General features: G+C 35.4%; 1 protein-coding gene across 1 annotated transcript; it reads right to left on the bottom strand.

Annotated features, from left to right (window-relative positions):
- Positions 1 to 1203: 1203 nt before the first annotated feature.
- LOC129273231 (transmembrane emp24 domain-containing protein 4-like) lies at positions 1204 to 10569 on the bottom strand. Its single transcript, XM_064107261.1, has 4 exons — positions 10388 to 10569; positions 7778 to 8004; positions 6487 to 6633; positions 1204 to 4452 (listed from the first exon to the last, which is right to left on the bottom strand). The coding sequence occupies exons 1-4, from the start codon at positions 10518 to 10520 to the stop codon at positions 4303 to 4305; spliced, it is 657 nt and encodes a 218-aa protein (XP_063963331.1). The 5' UTR covers positions 10521 to 10569; the 3' UTR covers positions 1204 to 4302.
- Between the last annotated feature and the right edge of the window lie 15046 nt (positions 10570 to 25615).

Raw genomic sequence — 25615 nt, forward strand, 5'->3', positions numbered from 1 at the left:
AGCTAAAACTACAAGGCAAACCCCGATTTTGTAAAAAGGCGTCTTATAGACGCCTAAATAGTACACATAAGTGTATGGGATGAAATTAAGATGGTGTTTTCGGTCACTTTATATTTCAATTTTTGAAGCACTAAATAATTATTTTCGGACGCAATTTTTTCTGGGCTTCATTTTTGTAACATATCACAAACACGGGTGACAAGTGTGACCTTCTAGCTCAGATTTTTTAAAAGTCAAACCAATGTTAGCCAATCACTTTAAGAACAACTTTATGAAACACCCACCAGGACTTTTTGGTGAGAACAAAGCCCAAGTTCAGCAAACCAACCTTGTGCTGCTTCATAAATTATTAGTGACCTGCTCAAGTTGTACTCCGTGTGATACCCAAAATATTTTCCATTTACAATAGGAATGCAAAAGAATTCAATTTGGAATACTACTAAATTTTCAATTCAGATTCTTGTCAACAATCAGAATCTTACGTGGAGAAGGTTTACGGTTCACCATGTGTAATATGAAGGGAAGGAAATACAGGCAGAAAGATTGAAATAGAAAGACAAGATAGAATGAACAGAGAAAATAAGAAGTATTCTTTTCAACCTGCTACTATTCAAACCATTGCTGCTCAAGCCATATTCAGCTCATCTCATCTGGTTTACAGTCCTTTTCAGGACTTCACTCACTTTCAAGAAAAGAAGACTTCTAATTTTCTCTGTTCATTCTTTCTCTTCTTTCCATTTCAATCTTTCTGCCTGTATTTCCTTCCCTTCTTCATATTACACATGGTGAACCGTAAACCTTCTCCACGTTACAAACTACACCATGCAAACCTACAAAGATAATCAGAATCTTTATCTACAAAGATTGGATTTCCAGGGGGGTTTTAGCAAAGATGCAAGTATGAGTGACTTAGATGCCTAGTTGCGTGCGATATGAAAAGCATGACCGCACTGGTCAGATCATGCCAAGATGACGCACACTACCGCACATTGATCGATAAGATTGCGTATTGCATATCATGTACGCGTTGGCATTTGAAGTGCAACTCTAAGTCATACTTAGAGTTGCACTCACTATAAATGATAGGAATCATTTATGATTGAGAACTACAGTAACGATCACCATTCATGAGCAACTTCCATCAAGATTTATAAAACACCATCTTGCTCATAAACAAAAATAAAAAATCACTGAAGACATGAATTAAATTGAATTAATAAATTTATTTTTACTTGGGTACTAACTAAAGACAATGAATGCAAACCATTTGTTGTATCAAAAGTCTGTTTTTTTGTTGGCAATGCCTTCTACAGCATACACCCTGCATTGAAATATTGTAGAAAACCTATGAAACCATCATCCAAGTCTGAATTGAGCATTCCAACCAACAATCTCCACTTAGCACAATATATATTCTCTTCATATCTACTACTTATCTATAGTCCAAAGGCTGAGTATAGTGAAACAAAATAATGAAGGATGATGCAGGGGGTGTTTCATAAAGCTGTTCGTAAGTTAAGAACGACTGGTGATCCTTTCTTGTGGTAAGTGGTATACGCCAAAATGTTCATTGGCAACAGGTTAGTGCGTAAGAAAGGATCACCAGTCGCTCTTAAAGTCGCTCTTAACTTACGAACAGCTTTATGAAACGGCCCCCAGGTATCATAATCCATCCCATAAATAACAAATTGCAAATAATTAACAGCGAATTGCAATGACAAGAAAATACTAATAAATGGTTCATTTATCATGCTAGCACTCAGGTCTGTCACGGCCGACTTCCCTGGTGCTCCATGATTACTACCTTGCACATAGCATAGCTGTCAATAATGCACTAGCATCACAACGAATCAATTCCAGCCAGGTACCTATTTATCCTCACCTGGGTCAAGTGGATCAAATCAATTTTTGCCAAAGGACACTAGTGCTGCATATTTGAATGCTGCAATCTGTAGTTCAGATACTAACAAGAGTCCACTAAACCACAACACCTCTACGACCTAAATGAGTTTATTTCAATCTGAAATAGTTTGTTTTTACTATTTTACAAGATCTATTCCTACACAAAACAATATCAATTCAAACTATCATCAATATCATGCTACTTCAAGACGAATCAAACTTACAGAATTTCCCCTGAATTTATATCACGGCCCAGTATTCAAACCTAGCAAAATAAAAAAATTTCCATATTCAGGGGCTACTTTTCACAACTTACTGCCTGAATCAGCAACATTGGATAAGCTTTAACATTGTAGAGAATGGGGATTTCTAGGGCTCTTTGAGCATTTCAGGGGCTAAATTGCCCCTAGCCCCCCCCCCCCCCATGTACTTTTTTCTTTTGATTCAAGGGAAGTTATACCTTTGATTACAAACTATAGCATTGTGTTGATATTAAGGCCTTTTAATCAGCCATTCACTAATTGAAGCAAAAGAAATTTTGTAAAACTAAACTGATTATAACAGATATTGTTTCTAAGACCAAAAAAAATCAATTATATTTTAACCTGTCCCATCCACACAATAATCTTTCATTATCTACCCTACAAACGGCAACAAAATATGATCAAACAAATAAAACTTTGTAGGACGATATATACAGAAATATAGAGAATTTACATCATCCTTGTTTCAAATTTCTGAACATTATTTTTTGTTGTCTTAATGGAATATTATTTACAGAAAATCTAGTCAATATATTGCCAAAACATTTCATGTGGCTTATTTTACAACACAGAAACAAAAAGAAAGAAAACATCAAGAAGAAAGAAAGTTTGATACAAATCTAGGTAGCACCTAGCTTACAATTTCACATTAAACATGAATTGATAGAGCCAATTCTACAATATCTTGGAAAGCTATTTCTAAAAGACACTTTGGATTGGATATTCACAAATGTTTCCAATATGTCAAGAAGTCAACACTAAATATATTGAACAAATGAGTGAAAAAAAATGAAATAAGAAATATACAAATAGCTGACCAATGGCAAAGTCACTGCTATCAAGAAATCAAGTAATAAGTTATTTGATGATTAAAAGTACATTTAATTTTAAAATTATATTTAACATTACATATTACTTGAAATAATCCACAGTCTAAAGAACAAGCAATACCTCATTTACATGTTAATGTCTTTTTGGAATGAAGTTAAAATGAACCAAAGGTATCTATAAATACCTTCCATTTCTTGACAGACAAAGAGTTTCAGCTATCTTTTTCACCATTTCTACATTTAAAATTTATTGTTTTTCTTTTGTTACATGTAAATCCAATTGTGTTATTTCCAGATACAAATATATTGCCTGCAGTACAACTAAGCTATTCTGGATATACACAGCAAACTTAATACATGTATTAGAAGTAGATTTTTTTAATGAAAAGAAACAAATTATCTATGGAAAATAGAAAATCATTGCCAAAAAAAGAGGCAAAATCAAAGACCAATGTCTGGTGTTATTATTGCATGGAGAAAATGTTTAAGTGAAATAAAATGGAAAAGAAAGAGAAAACTATTTTTTATATATAAGGGACAAACTTTATGAATGAACAAAAGAGGCATGATAAATAGGCAATGTAATACTAGAAAATCATAAGCCAGAATCATAGAGGATTGTAGAGGATTTATTCAAAATATGATGCAATTAGCAAGAAAACTCCCTAAAGACTAGATATTGAAAGGTCAAGTCACTATCCGAACAAAAGGTTGATTTGATGAAATGAAGAAAACTCAAACCAACATTAACAGTGAAAATTCCATCAAAATCTGTTGTAAAGTTGACACACTTTTGATTCTAAGTTTAATTTTATTTTACACATCAGTTATGCTGGGGTGTATGCAAATAAAGAAGCTAATGATGTCACACACTTTCTTGCCTATCAACGATTTCTACTTGTTCATGCATAGAGCACTCACAGAGTGTTTACATTTGCACACATACGCAACAAGGATTTAGTCTTATGGCCTTAGGATTTGTAGGATAGGGGGTCAATTACCACCCCTTGTTTGTTTATCATTCACCAAAATGAGGACAAACTCGTAGCATCTTAGGATTTTTGTTCTTTTTTTTTGGCTGCATGTTTACAGGCATTTCGAGAAATCCCTAAGCTTTATAATTTTTTTTCAAAACAGAAGATTTTTTTCCTTACTAAGGACAATATACAAACAGAAAATTTTACTTATCATTTATAAGCTCCTGTAAATACTGGATTTTTGGTTTAATGAGGGCTTAAAAGAACTTACAAAAAATAGCTTTAAATAACATCCTCTGTGATTCTGGCATATAGCAATGATGATATCAACTATACTAATTTCTTTGCCTCAAAGAATCCCTTGAGATGTCTCATTTGCCAGAACCCTGTAACAAGGAGAATGACTGTCTGCGCAATAGACCACCAGAGAACTCTTTGGTTTGTACTCTCACTCGTCTGTCTGAACCTCTCCTCACGATACTACAGAAAAGACAGAAAAGGAAAGATTGAAATCAATTCAAGTAATTGTATAATATTGGATGCAAGTGAGTGGTATATCAAATGTATTCACACTGATGAATACAATACCTCTGTTATAACATGAAAGAGAGCAAATATTAGAATCAATATACATGTACACACAAACCACTTTCCATGACAGCAGTGCATTTAGTTAAAAAAAAACCATTAAAAATCAGAAAACTGTGACTTACATGTAGCTCTTTATGATGTCATATACATGTAGTATCATTGTGTATTGCATTGGTTATTGTGTGCATTGTCTGTTTCGCAGTTCACACATTAGAGCTAGATATTGGGTCAGATGCATAAAAAATAGCAATTGCTTGCAAGCACAAGCAATTGCTAGCCAAGCAAGGGTCATGCCTTAGCAATTGTTTTATTTAATATGCATAACCCTTTGCTTGTGCTTGAACCCTTTTCTTGCCTTCAGACAGCAATTGCTAGCGGTTTGAACAATAGTGACGTCACACTGGTGCGAACACAACTCAGAGAATAAAAGCGAGACTCTAATGCGTAAGTGTGGCAGTGCAAAATACAGCTTCTTTCCTGTAACATCTTTTCCTTAGACGTGGAGTCAAACTATTCCTTTAACTTGTTTCTAATGAATAAATGGATATCGTTGGCATTCAGTTTGCACTTACTAGGAAGAAAACATGTTGGCTACTGTACATCTTCGGGTTCTCTCTAAGGTACATAAACATGATTTTAAGTCGCGAACGTCCTGATCAAGCAAACGCTCAAGCTACTCTGATGGCGCTTGAAAAAATCGCAAGCAAATGCTTAAACACACAAGTAAAATGGTCGCTTTATGCATACACTTTTTTTGCAATAGCTTTACAATCGTAAAGCAAATGTTAGCAGGCAGTTAGCAATTGCTTGAGCTTACTAGCAAAAGATTTTGCTCTCTCATTTTATGCATGCGGAATCAAGCAAAAGCCTTGCAAAAGCAATTGTTACTTTTTATGCATCTGACCCAATGGCTTCACATAGTTAAATAATGCAACAATTTTGCACTCCTTGTCTCTATTGATACGCATAATTGTAAAATACATAGGACAGGTAATATGCTATCAATATTGCATGCCTGTAGGCAAACCTCTGGAAGATTTGTTTAAGAAAAATCAAATGAGAATAATGCTGAAAATTCGATCGAAATCAGATGTGAAACTATGAAAATTACAGGATTCCATTTTTGCAGATTTGAAGAAAAAAAATGGGTATTTTCATTGAATCACAATATGTTACAATGATGACAATTCCACATGTTCAAGGAGAAATCAAACTTAGTTTCATATTATATAAAATGAGGAGAAAATTAAAATATTCCATAATTCATTAAAAAAGTGTGTGGGTGACACTGGGTCCCTCATTTATATACCAACTAGGATGTGCAAAACTGTTTTGTGAAATGAAGCAAAAGAATCATTGTGGCTTTCTTATTTTACATCAAATTTTGATAAAATTTCAGTAGTTAAATTTTTCTCATTTTATTCAAATAGATTTCTTGCTGGGGGTAGACTTGCCTTTTAAGCTACAATCACACATGCAAAACCGACTCCAGGCCAACAATAGATATTACATTATTACAAATGACATATCATTGGTCAGTTTGGAGTCGGTTTCATTGGTGTGACTGTTGCATTATGGTTTATGCAGACATTCCGTCCCTCGGAAAGGACGTTAAATGGAGGCCCCGTGTAGAGGAGAGTAACCACCTTTGCACGTTAAGAACCCACTGCATTATTCGTATAAGAGAAGGGGGAAACCCCGGTGTAGTGGTCCACCTGCATTCCCCCCAATCAGTTATATCGGGAGGAGAGACCTGCGGGTCATAGTGATTCAGTTCGCTTTTCGCCTCCCAGGCACAGGTGACGCCAAACAAATAATAATAATAATAAAAACAGCGAGTTACTATTTTCATCCACCCTAATCTGGTTGATATTGCTTGTTTCATCTTGAGTTTCTCTCAAATTCCTCTAAAATTAGACTCACCCTTTGGTAGTTTTGTTCCTTCTTGACCTGTTCTACCTGATCCAAAAGCTGTCTAACTCTCAGTTGAAGCTCTGTTAATTTATCTTTCTCTGCAATCTCCTTGTAATCATTGGCATGCTCCCCAACCTCAATGTCAAGATGAATTCTCTGAAATGAAAACAAAAAAATCAAAGATCAATCAATCATAACCAAACTTAATGAATATGCTTTTCTCATAACCCAATTTTCCTTAACTCCATACTGTAATGGGGCTAAATAGCAAGTAAGCCAAAATTCTTGTAGGGGGTTAAGCATCATAGTTTAGTCATAAGGGGGGGGGGGGGGCTAAGAGCTCTCATGTTATGAAAAAAAAAGAACTACAGTAAGTCCTGAATTATACCTGGCTAAGCATAAGCCCGGGCAAGGACAAGACATGAAGGGCCAGCACTGTTGGTCAACCAGAGATAAGCTCTCATGAAACTTCAGATGATGCTAACAATATGTTGGAAAGAAAGCACATATGTCCACAACATTACATTATTCAATGCATCTAAGCTACCATTAGTCCAAGGTTATCACATCTTGAGTGAGTACAGCAGGTATTTCCTTACCAAAGAGAGGGGTTAGAAAAAAAAAGGCTGACAAGAGAAGGTATAATAAACAGTATGTTAATTAAGGGATACTCCAGGCTGAAAATAATGTTTTGAACAGATAAAAGAAAAATCAGACAAACAAAACAGTGAAAATTTCATCAAAATCGGACAAGGAATAACAAAGCTATGGCATTTTAAACTGTAAAATCAAAGATTTACATTCTTTCGTTGAAATAGTTCTAGGCATATCTTCATGAATATTCAATGAGCAAACCGATGTCATATTCCCACTTGTTCTTTTGTATTCTATTATATGAAATTAGGTTTATTCAAATTTTTTTCTACCAAGAACTAAAAAAATTGGATTGACAACTAATTTAGTGCATTAGATATTCATTGGTGTAACTTATTTCATTATAAGGGAGACATATCATTCACACATGTATGAAAAAATGAAATAATTGTGATTTCATGTAATAACATAAGAAAAAGGAAAGTGGGGATGAGACGTCATCAGCCCACCTAATGAATATTCATGACGTGCATAACTCTTTTCACAAAATATTGCTAAACTTTAAAATTCAATAACTTCGATATTTGATTTTCAGCATTTTGCTCTGTGAATTTTACTCTCTTTATTCAGATATAAACATTTTCAGCCCGAAGCATACTTTTATGAATCTCTAGTGAGAAAAATGTACTAGAAAGATGATGATTACCAGTTTAGAAGCACCAAACATTGACCACTTGGTAGAGTTTGAATAGAGGCACAGCGTATGTTCTCCTGGTGTGTGCGATGTGAAAGTAAATCTCCCAGAAGAACTGTACATCTTTGAAAGAATCATTTTATCTTCAGGATCTCTTACTTCTACATGCATTCCAATTCCAGGGCTTGATGGCAGGAAATCATTCTTGTTCTTGTCAAATATCTGAATTTTGTAGTTTCCTGAAATCACAAAATAGAACGAATATAGAGTAAACCAGGTGTCGCTCCAGGAAAAAAATATATAATTAAACGAAAAAAGGACTAGTACGTACTCCCCATTCATTGCAATCAATTCTGTGTGAATTGCTTTTAGTGCATTCCAGAGAGTAGAATAAAGAGTTTAAGACAGTCTAGTATTAGTGATTTATTTTGTTACTCATTTATTTAATGTTAGTATCTCATTATTTGACTGTTCTATTGATTTACTTTGTTATCATGAATAAAAATAGTCATACTGGAGAGCAATGAATACAAGGTAGACAAAACCCTTAGAAATTTATAAATTCCACATTTTCTGAAATAAAGCCATATGACTACATGATATGAGGGATAAGGGGTTTATTGCTGATGTCATCTGAAAAGTTGTCCACTACAAACGTGTTGCAATTGCATTAGGAAAATGAGAACGAGTTAGTGTTGCTGATACTTTCTGCATAGTGCTTGATAACATTTCGATATCAGTGATATAACACAATAGTGAAATGTTGAATATTCCATGGTGGTTTAAAAAGTATGATTATTTTTATATATTGCTAACATGATAAATTGATAATACTAAAATATTGATTAATCATTAAGTTAATCACTATTTATTGACCAAAATGCTGGGAAAGAGATCCATATGTACCCCCACCAAAAATAATTAAAGATTGTCAAGACTTCCGGTTCTTTTACTTCAGATTTTTCTATGTTTTTTTTAGTGTTGCTTACCTTGCTTGGGACTCAAACTCACCTCGTTGTAACTGCAACCAAGACCTCTTCCTGCTATACTAGCGAGAAGCGCTGATACCAAAAGGGTTTTTTTAGCGATTATGTGCCAATAGTTCGACTAGTCTAAACTTACAGACCCTTTTCCTTTACTGACTAAATAAGCCAATCACATGTCTATGGACAATTACACGCACTCAAACCTGCCTGAGAATTTGATGGAATAAAGCCACATTTTGGTATTTCTATTTCCACTTTGCCATTATATATGGGCGCTTAATGCAGTTTCGCACTAGCCGATTACCAGCATACCTCATCACAAATACTTGTTCACAAATGTCATGAAAAGTCTCTCAGTCACATTTTGAGGTCAATATACTCACCGCTTTTCTAAATATCGTGATCGAGAACAGCTGTATTTCGGCTTCGATCTCAACATCGTCGTTCGAATCCTCAGTCAGACATCACTTCGCTTGGATTAGGCATGCGCCATAATGTTGATATGGACTGAAGTTAGCGATCAAATCATGCGGTAAACAAACTGCCGGCATGCCGCAGGCGAATCTTTTGGTCGCTAACTTTTATTGGCAGATCAGTTGCTACCAATTTCGAAATATCGGTTTTATTAGGAAATACAGAAAAATTGGTTCACACTTTAATTTCGTCCGTCTCGATTTTGGTAACTCCCTTTTGTTCAATCTACCCCAGAATCAGTTAGTCAAAGTTCAGAAACTTCAAAATGCTGCCGCTCGCATTGTTTCTCTATCCATCAGGCGCACTCGTCACATTACTCCTATTTTAAGGTCCTTACATTGGCTCCATGTAAAACAACGCATTATGTTCAAGATTTTCTTGTTAACTTTCCACTGTGTACATGGCTCTTCTCCCCAGTACCTCATTTCACCGATCAAAAGTTATACCCCTTCAAGATCCTTACGTTCGCGTTCCTCCTCTTCCAGTTCTCTCGTTACCAAAGTTTTCAAAACCTGGGCTGGGGGGAAAGATCATTTGTTCACTCATCCTCCAAGTTAATATGGAATAGCCTCCCTGAATACATTTAACAGTGCTTGACCTCTGATCTGAAACTTTCAAACAATACCTGATACCTGGCTTAAATCATTTCTCTTCAATTCTTCTTAATCTGTAGTACTGTAGTGTGGTGTTACTGTTATTTTCCTTTTAATTTCCTAAAACTGTAAAAAGCGCCTTGAGCACTCTACAGAGTGGATTTGGCACGATATAAGTCTAATTCTTATTTTTATTATTATAATTTAACTTCAGTCCATATCAACATTATGGCGAAGCAATGAATTAAGATTTGAACGATCAATGTCGTGGTTGAGACTTGAGTCTTGATTTGAAGTTGAGATCGCAGTCGAAATGCAGCCGTTACCGATCGCGATATTTAGAAAACTGGTAGCTAGGACAACTCGGCCTGTGGTCCCAGATGTCCCGAGTTGTCCCTGATTCATTGGTAAAAGAGCTCGAGAGAAAACTTGCGTTAAGTTAGACTTAACAAGAGGTCAGAGTTGTCCCGACCCATTTCTAACTTACTACTAGTCTTAGTCCCACCTGTCCAAAAAAATATTGGTTAAAACAGATGGAATATGTTGAAATATAAAGGTCTTATACTCACCTATTACCATCGTTTCATCTGGTATTTCTTCTATAAAACATTTCTTTTCTGTTTCACCTATATGGAAATACAAGCTCCAAGCCGGCACGATGGCTAAAATAAATAGAATTAATGATAAAATTATCCTGGCCATTTCGATCTCACTGTCCGTATTCACTTCCACGCACGCGATTAATGCTAGCGCGCATGCGTACATGTATGCCACGTACATTTTGCAATTTTGTTGGTATTTTTAATATGCGCTCGTCTAAATCAAAGAGCTCGATAGGAAGAAAGAACTTTTGTGAATATTTTTAAATCATCGACATCATTATGTTATTCACCTGGAATCATTTTTAAACAGTTATTTTAGTGTGTAAAATTAAGAGGGGCATGCAGATCCTTGATTTACGAGAGGGGTCACGGAATGGAGGGGACACTTTCAGTGGAAAAAAATATACATACTGACTTGAAAAAAATAAAATCAGCAATATGCAATAAAATGTCTATATGTCTTCCATAGTCGAATTTTCTACTGGAAGATTTCCTATCGCTTTGTACTTTTTTACTGGTCAAACCTGTTTTAAATCTGGAAAGTGGACCAATGCAGCAGAATTTGCAGAAACCAATAAAATAACCTTTGATCCGAGGGGAGCGAGTCGGACAAAACCAAGAATTCCAAATAACCAAGAATACTCCCGAATCATTGTGAATTCAAGAGTGTCTTTACAAATTTTACCCTGTTCAAACTTCAAACATATATCAATTAGACCTAACAGATGGTTTCAAGTTATCAATAAATGATCTTCAAAAGTAAAAGCTTAATTTGATTTTTGTCAATGGGGCCTGTTTCTAATGGTATTGATTGGGTGCCGCGGAATGGGGGGGGGGGGGCTATATAGCCTACAGCATTTTTCAAACTTAAAAAAAAAAGTCACATATAAGACATAAAAATTATATTTGTATGGCAGTCCCCCCCCCCCCCTTGCCCCTGAAGTTCTGAACCCTGCATTTTCACAACCATTCCGCGATCCCTGCTTATAAGACTCTGTTTGTTTGATTGAGTTTCTACCAACTTGTGAGTAGCCATTCACACACTTAGCCCCCCCCCCCCCCGGCCCCTATACACTCCCGTACGTTAGTTTGAAAAATTCACCCTATATATAGGTGCCCGCCTCGCAGCTGCCGACCAAAATGAAGGAGCATATCCACTAACGTACCTACGGGGGGGGGGGCAGAGGGGCAGTCTGCCCCCCCCCCTGACGAGCCACCACCCATGCATGTATCCCTGCCCCCCTGACGAGCTTGAAAGACCTTTTTGCCCCCCTGACGAAAATCCTGGAAAATCCTAGGTACGCCACTGAGCATATCCCTGAACGCCATTGTGCCTGGGAAGATGAAACTCCATCAAAACCTTTCACAAAATTCGATTTTGTGCTCATTCGCGACTTTGTCGAAATTTTGCCCTCTATAATATGCTGTACGCCACATCTGGCCTCTCAATATTTTTTGCTCACCCAAAATTGCTGTCACACAACCTATTCGGTGCTGGGCAGAGGCAGAGGCGTCGATCCTGGGGGGGGGCAGGGGGGGCGATCGCCCCACCAATGAAAATATTGGGGGGCAAACATATCGTTTTGCCCCCCCCCCCCAATAATTCCGCATGTGTAAAAAATAAAATAAGATTGTAATGTTACACAGAAATCAGCAATTAGGCGAGATCGAAATACACAACTCGTTCTTTATTTAAAATCATGCTCAAAATGTCCGCTTTTCAGATTGGAATATAAAAATTTTCAGCTCGCGCTTCGCGCTCGCATCATTTCTGTAGCAAAAACCCATACTTTTCATGATTAATAGGTGAATAGAATGTCCCGTTTTCAGTTCTAAGCCTCAAAATAACTCGCGGTTCGATTTGCAATAATCTTTTGTTGGATATATATCTTGTTCTTAATTAAAAACGTCCATTAAACTCAATTTTTTCTGATCAAAATATCAAAATTTTCAGCTCGCGCTTCGCGCTCGCATCTATTGTTTTTTAGATACCCATCTTAATCATTGGTACCAAAAATGCATAGAATATCAAGCTTATAGGTCAGAATATAAAGAAATTTCACCTCCGGCTCTCGGCACTCGCATTATCTGTGTAGTGAGATATGTATCCTCATGACAAACAGTCCTAAACAGGCACCTTTTTCCTGTTATCAGATCAGTATACAAAAAAAATTCAGCTCGCGCTTCGCGCTCGCATTAATTTGTTGGTGAGATATGTGTCTCTATCTCATGAGTCATATACATATTTATATATATATATATATATATATATATATATATATATATATACATATATATATATATGTGTGTCTGTGTGTGTGTGTGTGTGTGTGTGTGTGTGTATAGATATATATATATAGGCATATAAGGGAGGGTGTGTGTGTGTGTGTGTGGGTGAGTTTGTTTGTTTTGTGTGATCGAGCGCCTTTGGAAAGTTGATTCATGATTTTGCCCCCCCAATCTGAAAAATGGATCGACGCCCCTGGGCAGAGGCATAACAAAAAAATGAATTATTATCTATCTGACGCAAAGACACAAAGGCCATGGATATTACAAGTGACATTAAATCAATGAAGAGAATTGTTGGAGAAGTGCCCCCTCTATAGAGCGTTATGAATAGGCTTGCGCTGTACATTCGCGGGAAAACCAAAACAAACTTACTATATAGAAAGTGATGACCATACCCCCGGGTGACCATACTGCCCATACTGTCATGACTGTGGTTTATTAAGTGTCTGTTAACGCTATGGGTGGTGGAGGGGTGGCAGAAGTGAGTGACGGGAGTGAAGGGACAGAGGGTTCCTTTCTAAAAAAAAATGAAACATAATAAACATGGCCCCACGGTGAAGCGGGCGGATGCTGGGGTGCATGAAGCACCCCCTGGAATTCTGGTAGGTGTGTCAAAATTTGACATTTTGTGTTAACCCCCTTTCTTCAATTTCCTGGGACCAAAACGACGTTCATGTTGTAGCGGAAAATCATTTTTTACTTGTCAAATTTCCGGAGACCAAAAACACCTTCATTTTGTAGTGAAAACCTTTTTTTTTTCTCACTTGTCAAATTTATTCAGTACTGCCCCAAAAATCGTTTCCAGTGCCCTGATAATACCTCAGTCGTATTTGCTCTACGGCAGCCGAACGGCGAGTCGAAATAAAGCGGTTTTCTTCATCTTTATTCAAACGACCATATAGCTGGTACAAAATGTTAAAACGGCTGTTTTCGACTCGCCGTATATACGACCGCCGTATATAGAGCAAATGTAACCGAGGTATCAGCAAGGACCGAAGTAAGTGAATATCGAATAGTGAGGTGGTCGGAAACAGACAGATGACCTAACACACATTCTCACATTTGACCTTGACTTTGGGACTCTGCTTGATTTTTCGTTGAACGTTGAGACCCTTAAAATGCCCCCACCGGTAATTCCGCACTTCGCGCGGTAAATTACGATATTTCCTTTTCCATACTTTTTCTATTTACCTGCCTCGGCTATAGGGATAGATTTTTTTTTACCAGCATGTATATTCGGGTGTGGAATTCGGTGTATACCTCCTCGTATGAGTCACAATAATCATCCACAAAAAAGAGGCGAGTCAATCATTATCAATTAAGTCAAACTTACAGGGAATCAGTTTCTGCAAGGTTTGTTTGTTTTCCATCATTTTCATCAAAATGCACTGCAGACATGCCACAAATCACAAATAAACATTACAGAAATTCCCTTTGCAATGTAGACAAATAGTTATGTCCAGTACAGTTAGTAATGTCTGAAGTATTTAATAAACAGTGCACGGCATAACGGCAATAATGTGGGCGGCAATCTGACTAGGGGAAATTACATAACGGAAGCCTACGAAAAACCCCGAAAAATAGTAAAGGAAAACATACAGTTCGTGATATCAGAGGAATGCAATCAATGAAGCAAACAAATAAACAAACCGTTTATGAGTACTGAAGTTTAGATTTACCGGTAGTTATAGTGTGTTGGGGTGTAAGGCTGCATGTGCGTGTGTGCGAGGTCGTTGTTTTTGGGGGTGTCTTTGAACTTTTTCCCAGTAAAAATACGGATGTATGTTTTATTTTTTCAAAGGGTGCTTTGTACTTTGAAAAGTAGTTATATACGTTAATGTACTTGAACTCTTTTTTTCATCAAATATCTCTTGAACACCCCAAGAAAATGAAATAATTGCATGGCACCAAACGATAAAAGCAAAATATTGATGATGGTGATGATGGTGATGACGAATGATGGAGAAGAAGATGATAAAATAATAATGATGATGATACTAACAATAATGGAATGTAATAACAATGATTATAAATCACTGTGATAACAAAATAATTATCATTAATGGCTTGTGTTTCTTTTAGTAAGTTTGATGCTTATTATGAACCCCATCGACCTGACATAGTCTAAAGTCCGTATGATTTCAGTTCAGATCTGTCACCCCACCCCTCCTCGTAAATAATTTTTTTTTCCTTAAATGATCCTTATTAACATCGACAGGCAAAAGTTATCACTAAGCAAAAAATATTTCTCTAAATTGTAAACCGACCCCCCCCCCTTTTTTTTTTTCTTCCGGTCCCAGTCTGTGAATGCGATGCGTGATCCCTGCATATGGCTTTAAAGGACAAGTCCACCCCAACCAAAAGTGGATTTGAATAAAACGAGAAAAATCCAACAAGCACAACACTAAAAATTTCATCAAAATCGGATGGAAAATGAGAAAGTTATGACATTTTAAAGTTTCGCTTAATTTCACAAATAGTTATATTCACATCCTGGTCGGTATGCAAATGAGGGAACTGATGACATCACACACTCATTATTTCTTTTGCATTTTATTATATGAAATATGAAATATTCTATTTTTCTCCTCATTATCCTGTGAAACAAAGTTTTATTTTGCCCTGAACATGTGGAATTACCATCGTTTAACATTTTATGGTTCAGTCAAATTGGTCTTTATTGTCAAATCTTTAAAAAATTGAAATACTGTATGATTTAAACAATAAAAAACAAAAGAAATAGTGAGTGAGGGACATCATCGATTCTCTCATTTGCAAGTGACTAAATTGTTAATATAACTATTTTGTGAAAAATAAGCGAAACTTTTAAATGTCATAACTTTCTTATTTTACATCCGATTTTGATGAAATTTTCAGCATTATATGCTTGTCTGATTTTTCTCTATTGATCCAAATCAACATTTTTCTAAGGTGGACTTGACCTTTAAAGTGTATGTACATCAAGTATAGGCCTGTGGTTCGTCTTTCGAGGTGGCAAATTACTGTTCGTGTTTATCTTTCAAATTAAAAGAAGCAAATGAATATGCAGCCTGGTCATTAATGGTTGCCAATATTGTACAGTGTACTATTGATCGAATAATAGTTCCGTACTACTACGGGAATATGTGACGTCATCTTGTTTGGGTAAATTTCATTCATAAAAGCGCAGGGATATTTTTCCCAAATTGTCGTGTGATTTTTATGAATGGATAATTGAATATTAAATCGGTTCAATCAACGATTAAATTAGTGTAACTTAAGTTAAAAATATATTTAAGCAGTTTGAAAATCAAATTAATGTTGAAATAAAACCTATTTTATCCGAATGACAAACTCGGAAACCAATGTACCTGTATACAATTTGATAGGGTTTCAGACTTTCAGCACTTCATGGTTGTCGCGTAGCTTTCTGTGTTTTGATTATCGATCGGAAGCTAACCCCGGCGCCCAGGAACAATAAACCATCGAACAAAGTACAAGGACTTCCTGCGCTATTTTGTGGCTTTTACGGTAGAAGCCACAAATGGAAGTTTACCACATTGTGTAAATATTGAGGTGGAACCACATGGGTCGAACTACTACAAGTTGTAATACGATAACAAGTACAAGTTGAAAGACAATGCTCATGCAGATGTTCAACATTTCTTTCAGCTAATCCAGGCAGTGGCAGTGGAATTGCCTGAAGTTTGACCGGATCGAGCGGAGCGTAGCTCGCCTGTGTTGTGCTGCTGAACCGTTTTTCATTTTCGACGCGACGAGAATTGTGCGGGAAATTCTGCGAACAATGACTGTTTCTGTACGAGCCGAGCCCATTACAGGATCACAATTAAGATCATGGTTTTCGACAGATGATTTCAGAGTCCTTTTACTTGACTGTAGACCGTTTGTATGTTATAACAATCTGCACATCGTCGATGCATTGAACGTTCACTGTCCAATGCTGCTGAAGCGCCGCTCAAACTCAAAGGGCCCACTCCCGCTGGATCACCTCGTAACGTGTCCCGATGTTCGGTCGAGACTTCTTGCAGGATTTTACCAGGCAGTTTTGGTGTACGATGAAGAGACATTTCAAACAGACAACGCAGTCGAAGGGTCACGAGAGAACATGAATTGGATTTTAGAGTCATTATATCAGGAACCTTTTCCCCAGCTCTCTGTGAAAATGTATTATCTGTTTGGTAAGTAGGTCTATCCCGATTCTGAGTTCTGACTAAAGACTTTAAAAAAGTTAACTGAATCCGAAAAAAGACTGAGTGTGTGGGGTGTAGCCATGACGTGGAAAAAAACAAAACCTAGAAAATCGGGATTGTATTAGTTTTGTCACATGCTGACCTAGTCAGATCTATAAATAATCGCATCATTCGCATGACATTGTATTTGTAAAGCTAAGATAGAATCTACCCTTTCACCTTTAAGTCTATGCCACTCAATCACGCACAAAATAGTAAACAAATTGAAGAAAGGATACGCATATCAATTATCATATGCATGCTCTTAAAACAAAACCACATAGTTTTCTGAATTTTCAAATGACATGACACCCAATCGGCAAAATTGAGCAAGGACCCAAAATGTCTGTTTAAACTAATGATTGTATAAAATTCCATATTTTCATTATGGATTCTTTAATAGTAGCATTCACACACCTAGAATAATGTTACTTGTTAGATCTAACAGACTAAAATCGTCATTAAAACCAATGATTGAAAAAAATACAACAGGAAAGCTTTGTGAACATCTTTGTAATGTAAGCATTCAAATGAGCAGAACATGTCTGATGTCATTTTCTCTGATCATGCATCCTACTGTACATGTACATCAATAGGTCTATGCTCTGATTGAGGTTGGCATATTAACGTACATGTACATGTAGATCTATTATCATTCAAAACGGCAGATATGGAACGTTCGAGGCATGCATGGGGTTTTCTTTTTTAATTCAGATACCGCCGCCAAATCACTATTTTATATCCTTTCTTCAAATTGTTATTCACTCAAAAGGAACATTGGATTTATACTAACGTGTGATTGAGTTATAATCAAACTCACAAGTAGGCCTACGATCCTCGGTTTCGTTTATGGAATGCACTGTGTAGATAAAAACTTTGGTACCGGTACTTGGTTTGTAATGGAGAGGCCTACTAAAAAGCGAAGCCTTTCTGTACTTTGTGGGCTCTTCCTCTGGAGTATTTTGTGCCCTTTTTCTGTCTACCTTTCTCTCTTTCTTTCTTCAGTCTTTCTCCAAAATTTAATTATTGTTTACTGGAATGCATTGTACATGTAGACCCTAGATCTCCATTTCCGTCACGTAGACCTACATGGTCGCCAAACGCTCATTATTTTTTTTTACGATGACTACATTTTTTGCCATTCATTCTTCAACTTGAAAATCGTAAGATTGTAATTTTTATTTTCAGTTTATCCGTGTGTGGAATTCTTTAGAGGAAACAAACGTTTATTGAAGGAAAGTATTTTGACATGCACTGAACTACATTCTGTTCTGAAATCACCAACCCAGCACAAGCCGTACCCCATTCATAGTGTACTCACTCCAGTGGTTATTAATATTAGTAAATGAGTCAAGAATTTTGAGAGGGCCAGATATGACGGATGAAGCAGAGGCTCAAAAAAGATGCTACATGTAGCTAGCGAGTAAAAATGTTTTCCTTTACTTTTTTTTCTTTAAACTATACTTTATATAAATAGCCTTTTAATCATTTTTTGTAGTTTTTTTATATTTATAAGCTAATGCCTTCAGAAATTAGTATATTAATATTTCATTATTTCCTTTCCCTTTCTCTTTTTTTTTCTTGGTCATGAAACTTTTTGGAGACCATGACCCCCCCCCCCCCTCTCAAAAAAAGAAAACAAAGAAACTGGACGCCAGTCAGTGTCTCACTCTCGCCCATTACCTCGAAGTTTTGCTCAACACTGACTCCAAGCTGAGGTTGTTTATTTCATGCACCGAAAACTATGAAATGTGGAAAATCTGAAAAATTAATTACGCTGCATTACACAGCCTCATAACACGTGTGGCTTCTATCATATCGACCTCCCTGCCTGCGGCAAAATATCTATGAGGCGCCGAATGTACCAATATTATATAGAACAATTATTTGTTATATAATCATTATTTATTAAATAATAACTATTATTTATATATAATTTACATTTTATTTGTAAATAACTACTATTATATAAAATATCATTTCTAATTATTTATATATAATTCCAAGTAATACTTCATTATTTGTAAATAATAATAGTTCGACATTCCATTATTTATAAATAATGATTATTTGTTTTTCATTATTTATAAATAATGATTATTTGTTTTTCATTATTTATAAATAATGATTATTTGTTTTTCATTATTTACAAATAATGATTATTTGTTTTTCATTATTTATAAATAATGATTATTTGTTTTTCATTATTTATAAATAATGATTATTTGTTTTTCATTATTTACAAATAATGATTATTTGTTTTTCATTATTTATAAATAATGATTATTTGTTTTTCATTATTTATAAATAATGATAATTGGTTTTTCATTATTTATAAATAATGATTATTTGTTTTTCATTATTTACAAATAATGATTATTTGTTTTTCATTATTTATAAATAATGATTATTTGTTTTTCATTATTTATAAATAATTTGTTGAGTTTTCCATTATTTATAAATAATGATTATTTGTTAAATAATGAAAACGTCTACTTCATTATTTATAAATAATTTTTTCGAGTGCACCATTATTCTCATTATTTATAAATAATCATTATTTAATGTTCGAGTTTTCCATTATTTATAAATAAAGATTATTTGTTAAATAATGAAATATCTACTTCATTATTTATAAATAATAATTTTGTTTCAATATCCCATTAATCATTATTTATAAACAATTTTTACAGTTTGCCATTATATACAAATAATCATTATTTATATACAAATAACCATTATTTATTAAATAATGCCATTATTTATTAAATAATGCCATTATTTATTAAATAATGGAAAACTCGCTATAACATGCAAATGTGGGACCGCCCATGATATGAATATTCATGATGCGATTTCCTTTTTCGTGATTTTTCTTCACAAATTTTTGTCCATTTCCTCTTCATAATGACATTTCTTGAAGCAATTTTCTAGGGATATGGTCTGATTGTAATATTCTTCATTTTCTATATAACTTCGTCTTCGTAGAAATATCAAAAAGTGTAATTTTATACGATTTTTCCTACAGTTCACAATCCCCATAGGCGCGCGTGTACGGTAGGGACAACCGGTGAATCGACGGAGTGCTCTTCATCGAAATACTACGTTGGTTGGTCCCCGGAAGTGGCGGGCGGAATTTAGCCCGAATCCTCGATGGAAGTCGATCAAGTGCATATGAGCTGAGAGAGTGAAATATCAGTGTACTTGTACAGGCCCTTCTACTTTTTATAAATATTTCTTGTTGCTTTTTTTGTTAAGTTAATTTTTCCTGGTGTAGAGATAAGTTTCAGTTCTAATAATGCACTTCAAATACATTTTGGAGTGTCTGTTTGAGGCGTTTGGGGCGATTTCACCCTGGCCCCAAAATGCTCGCAACGACAATACGGGGGCATGATGACCCCTAAATTTTTAAAAACTTATTTTTCTATTGAAAATTATCACAAAATTCACCAAAAGTGTGCACGAAAGCCTTCGTATTTCACTTTTAAAACTCCAAAAAGTGCCCAAATGACAAGCTTGGTCGCTTCGCTGTGTCGCTTTCAACTTGAGAAAGTTTACGCGTCTGCTTCCCCCCCCCCTCCTCCGAAAGAAATTATGTATACGGCCATGCTCTAAAGAGCCTGGCACATTGATTTATGTATACTTTCATTTTCATTATTTTTATCTCATTATCAACATGGCCTTACGCAGAATTTTTTCCAGGGGGGCCGGGGCCGGAGCATGACGCGCGTAAACTTTCTCAAAAAAATCTTGAAAGCAAGACAGCCACGGGACCAAGCCCAAATGACAAGCTTGGTCGCTTCGCTGTCTCGCTTTCAACTTGAGAACGTTTACGCGCGTCTGCCCCCACCCCCCGAAATAAATTCTGTGAACGGCCATGCTCAAAAGAGCATATGGCACATTGATTTATATGTACTTTTCATTTTCATTATTTTTATCACATTATCATCATGGCCTTACACAGAATTTTTACCGGGGGGGGGGGGGAGCAGCTAGCTAGGACGCGCGTAAAGTTTCTCAAAAAAATCTTGAAAGCGAGACAGCGACGCGACCAAGCTCAAATGACAAGCTTGGTCGCTTCGCTTTTTCAAGATTTTTATGAGAAAGTTTACGCGCGTCCCAAAATACTCGCAACGACAATACGGGGGCATGATGACCCCTAAATTTTTAAAAACTTATTTTTCTATTGAAAATTATCACAAAATTCACCAAAAGTGTGCACGAAAGCCTTCGTATTTCACTTTTAAAACTCCAAAAAGTGCCCAAATGACAAGCTTGGTCGCTTCGCTGTGTCGTTTTCAACTTGAGAAAGTTTACGCGTCTGCTTCCCCCCCCCCTCCTCCGAAAGAAATTATGTATACGGCCATGCTCTAAAGAGCCTGGCACATTGATTTATGTATACTTCATTTTCATTATTTTTATCTCATTATCATCATGGCCTTACGCATAATTTTTTCCGGGGGGGGGGGGGTGGGGGGAGCAGGACGCGCGTAAACTTTCTCATAAAAATCTTGAAAAAGCGAAGCGACCAAGCTTGTCATTTGAGCTTGGTCGCGTCGCTGTCTCGCTTTCAAGATTTTTTTGAGAAACTTTACGCGCGTCCTAGCTAGCTGCTCCCCCCCCCCCCCCCCCGGTAAAAATTCTGTGTAAGGCCATGATGATAATGTGATAAAAATAATGAAAATGAAAAGTACATATAAATCAATGTGCCATATGCTCTTTTGAGCATGGCCGTTCACAGAATTTATTTCGGGGGGTGGGGGCAGACGCGCGTAAACGTTCTCAAGTTGAAAGCGAGACAGCGAAGCGACCAAGCTTGTCATTTGGGCTTGGTCCCGTGGCTGTCTTGCTTTCAAGATTTTTTTGAGAAACTTTACGCGCGTCCTAGCTAGCTGCTCCCCCCCCCCCCCCGGTAAAAATTCTGTGTAAGGCCATGATGATAATGTGATAAAAATAATGAAAATGAAAAGTACATATAAATCAATGTGCCATATGCTCTTTTGAGCATGGCCGTTCACAGAATTTATTTCGGGGGGTGGGGGCAGACGCGCGTAAACGTTCTCAAGTTGAAAGCGAGACAGCGAAGCGACCAAGCTTGTCATTTGGGCTTGGTCCCGTGGCTGTCTTGCTTAATATTTCAAGATTTTTTTGAGAAAGTTTACGCGCGTCATGCTCCGGCCCCGGCCCCCCTGGAAAAAATTCTGCGTAAGGCCATGTTGATAATGAGATAAAAATAATGAAAATGAAAGTATACATAAATCAATGTGCCAGGCTCTTTAGAGCATGGCCGTATACATAATTTCTTTCGGAGGAGGGGGGGGGGGAAGCAGACGCGTAAACTTTCTCAAGTTGAAAGCGACACAGCGAAGCGACCAAGCTTGTCATTTGGGCACTTTTTGGAGTTTTAAAAGTGAAATACGAAGGCTTTCGTGCACACTTTTGGTGAATTTTGTGATAATTTTCAATAGAAAAATAAGTTTTTAAAAATTTAGGGGTCATCATGCCCCCGTATTGTCGTTGCGAGCATTTTGGGGCCAGGGTGAAATCGCCCCAAACGCCTCAAACAGACACTCCAAAATGTATTTGAAGTGCATTATTAGAACTGAAACTTATCTCTACACCAGGAAAAATTAACTTAACAAAAAAAGCAACAAGAAATATTTATAAAAAGTAGAAGGGCCTGTACAAGTACACTGATATTTCACTCTCTCAGCTCATATGCACTTGATCGACTTCCATCGAGGATTCGGGCTAAATTCCGCCCGCCACTTCCGGGGACCAACCAACGTAGTATTTCGATGAAGAGCACTCCGTCGATTCACCGGTTGTCCCTACCGTACACGCGCGCCTATGGGGATTGTGAACTGTAGGAAAAATCGTATAAAATTACACTTTTTGATATTTCTACGAAGACGAAGTTATATAGAAAATGAAGAATATTACAATCAGACCATATCCCTAGAAAATTGCTTCAAGAAATGTCATTATGAAGAGGAAATGGACAAAAATTTGTGAAGAAAAATCACGAAAAAGGAAATCGCATCATGAATATTCATATCATGGGCGGTCCCACATTTGCATGTTATAGCGAGTTTTCCATTATTTAATAAATAATGGCATTATTTAATAAATAATGGCATTATTTAATAAATAATGGCATTATTTAATAAATAATGGTTATTTGTATATAAATAATGATTATTTGTATATAATGGCAAACTGTAAAAATTGTTTATAAATAATGATTAATGGGATATTGAAACAAAATTATTATTTATAAATAATGAAGTAGATATTTCATTATTTAACAAATAATCTTTATTTATAAATAATGGAAAACTCGAACATTAAATAATGATTATTTATAAATAATGAGAATAATGGTGCACTCGAAAAAATTATTTATAAATAATGAAGTAGACGTTTTCATTATTTAACAAATAATCATTATTTATAAATGATGGAAAACTCAACAAATTATTTATAAATAATGAAAAACAAATAATCATTATTTATAAATAATGAAAAACAAATAATCATTATTTGTAAATAATGAAAAACAAATAATCATTATTTATAAATAATGAAAAACCAATTATCATTATTTATAAATAATGAAAAACAAATAATCATTATTTATAAATAATGAAAAACAAATAATCATTATTTGTAAATAATGAAAAACAAATAATCATTATTTATAAATAATGAAAAACAAATAATCATTATTTATAAATAATGAAAAACAAATAATCATTATTTATAAATAATGGAATGTCGAACTATTATTATTTACAAATAATGAAGTATTACTTGGAATTATATATAAATAATTAGAAATGATATTTTATATAATAGTAGTTATTTACAAATAAAATGTAAATTATATATAAATAATAGTTATTATTTAATAAATAATGATTATATAACAAATAATTGTTCTATATAATATTGGTACATTCGGCGCCTCATAAATATCAAGCAAGCATCTGTTCGAAACTTCAGTATTGTCCAGAATAAGCCAAATGGGAGCTATCTACTGATGATAGCAGCAGGAGGATCCGTCATAATTTTTTAATTTTTTGATTTTATTACCATGGAGATATTAACACTGTGTTAATATCTCAATGGTTTTACCATTGTTCTATTCCTAAATACGTACATGGTTTTACCAAGGAGTTTGAGGAGAACCATCCAACACATTCCCTTTAAAGCTACTATGATGCCTCAAAGATATTTTAGACATGTTGTTCATTCGGATTTATCTTGCAGATTGTAGACAAAAATTATTCCTACCCAACTACAGACTTTCTGGCCAGATACAATAGGAAATATGTTTGTGTAATTACAAATATTTTCGTTGCCTCTTGTACTTTTAAGGGGAAAAGCAAATATAAATGTCGCAACATTTATTGAAATATGATTTGAAATTACTCGACTGGCCGCATGTAACCGCTACTGTGACACATAACATCACAAATAGATATATTCCCTAAAACTATATTATTTTTTTGTAATTTGGAAGTGTGTGGATATTTGTAAAAGATATATTTAAAATTTTCAAATTCTGAGGGTTCTTAACATTTTGAAATTGTGAGCATACTGACAATTATTTTCAGGACATACATGTAGTAAGGCTTTGGGAATATTTCGTGATGTATCCACATTTTTTCAAAATTTAGGACATAATAAGGCTTTGAGACATATTTCGTGATGTGTCTAATATCCACATTTTGTGATCAAATCAAATAGAAATATTCGCAATTATCTATTTTGAACACAAATCCATTTTTCAGATTTCTCATGAAACTGACAATATCACAGGTCGCCACCAAAGGCTAGTACAGTGCTTCTGTGTACTCTTTTGTACTTGAATCGGAAGCTACGTGAATTAATTTACATTCGTTGTGACTCCATCCTTTTTTCCTCAAAGGTTTTACCATGGTAGGCCTATAACTAAATCTTATTTTTTCCGAATTTCACACTAATAAATTGTTCTTCAGTGTCCCTTATTCTTGCTAGTAAAAGTATTTGTTTCATCACAGACATGCATGTAAACAAGAACATCGCATTTCAATTTTTAAGAAGTTAAGCAATGATAAAATCTTGAATGAATTTCATCTCTCGATTTTCTATCAATAAAATATTTTACCCTTCCTGTCTAAACGTAAACACGTTTTGTATTTGGCGCATGATGAAAGTTAGCCGAGGTTTTACTCACTTCTCCCATTTTCTTCTTGAAATCCACTAGATTCACGTTTTATCGTAAGAAAAAAAGGGTAAAGCGGGGGGATAATTTTGTTTGTCAGTCTCCATTTTCTACACGGACACATCGAAATGTCTGTTCGTTACCTGTCATTTTCCATCTCCAAAATTACTTAAATTTGGCTAGCGATATTGCTTGACTGATATCAGTTCTCCGCATGTACGGTAGATCGAGAAGGGAGCAACACATTGGTACGTGTATAATATAGTCCTCTCGTATATCATGCTCCATTCAGGAAATTCCTCACCACAATAATGCGCAAATTAAAAGTTCTATATATGATGATTAATGATTTCTTATCAAAGTAAATCATATTGAAAACATATCCTGATACCCGCCACTCGATCATCACGTTACGTGAATCTTAATTACGCATTTATTGAAGGGCCAATTATCGTTTCAATTTATTGG

The sequence above is a fragment of the Lytechinus pictus genome, chromosome 12, assembly GCF_037042905.1.
Source record: "Lytechinus pictus isolate F3 Inbred chromosome 12, Lp3.0, whole genome shotgun sequence".
Taxonomy (NCBI): domain Eukaryota; kingdom Metazoa; phylum Echinodermata; class Echinoidea; order Temnopleuroida; family Toxopneustidae; genus Lytechinus; species Lytechinus pictus.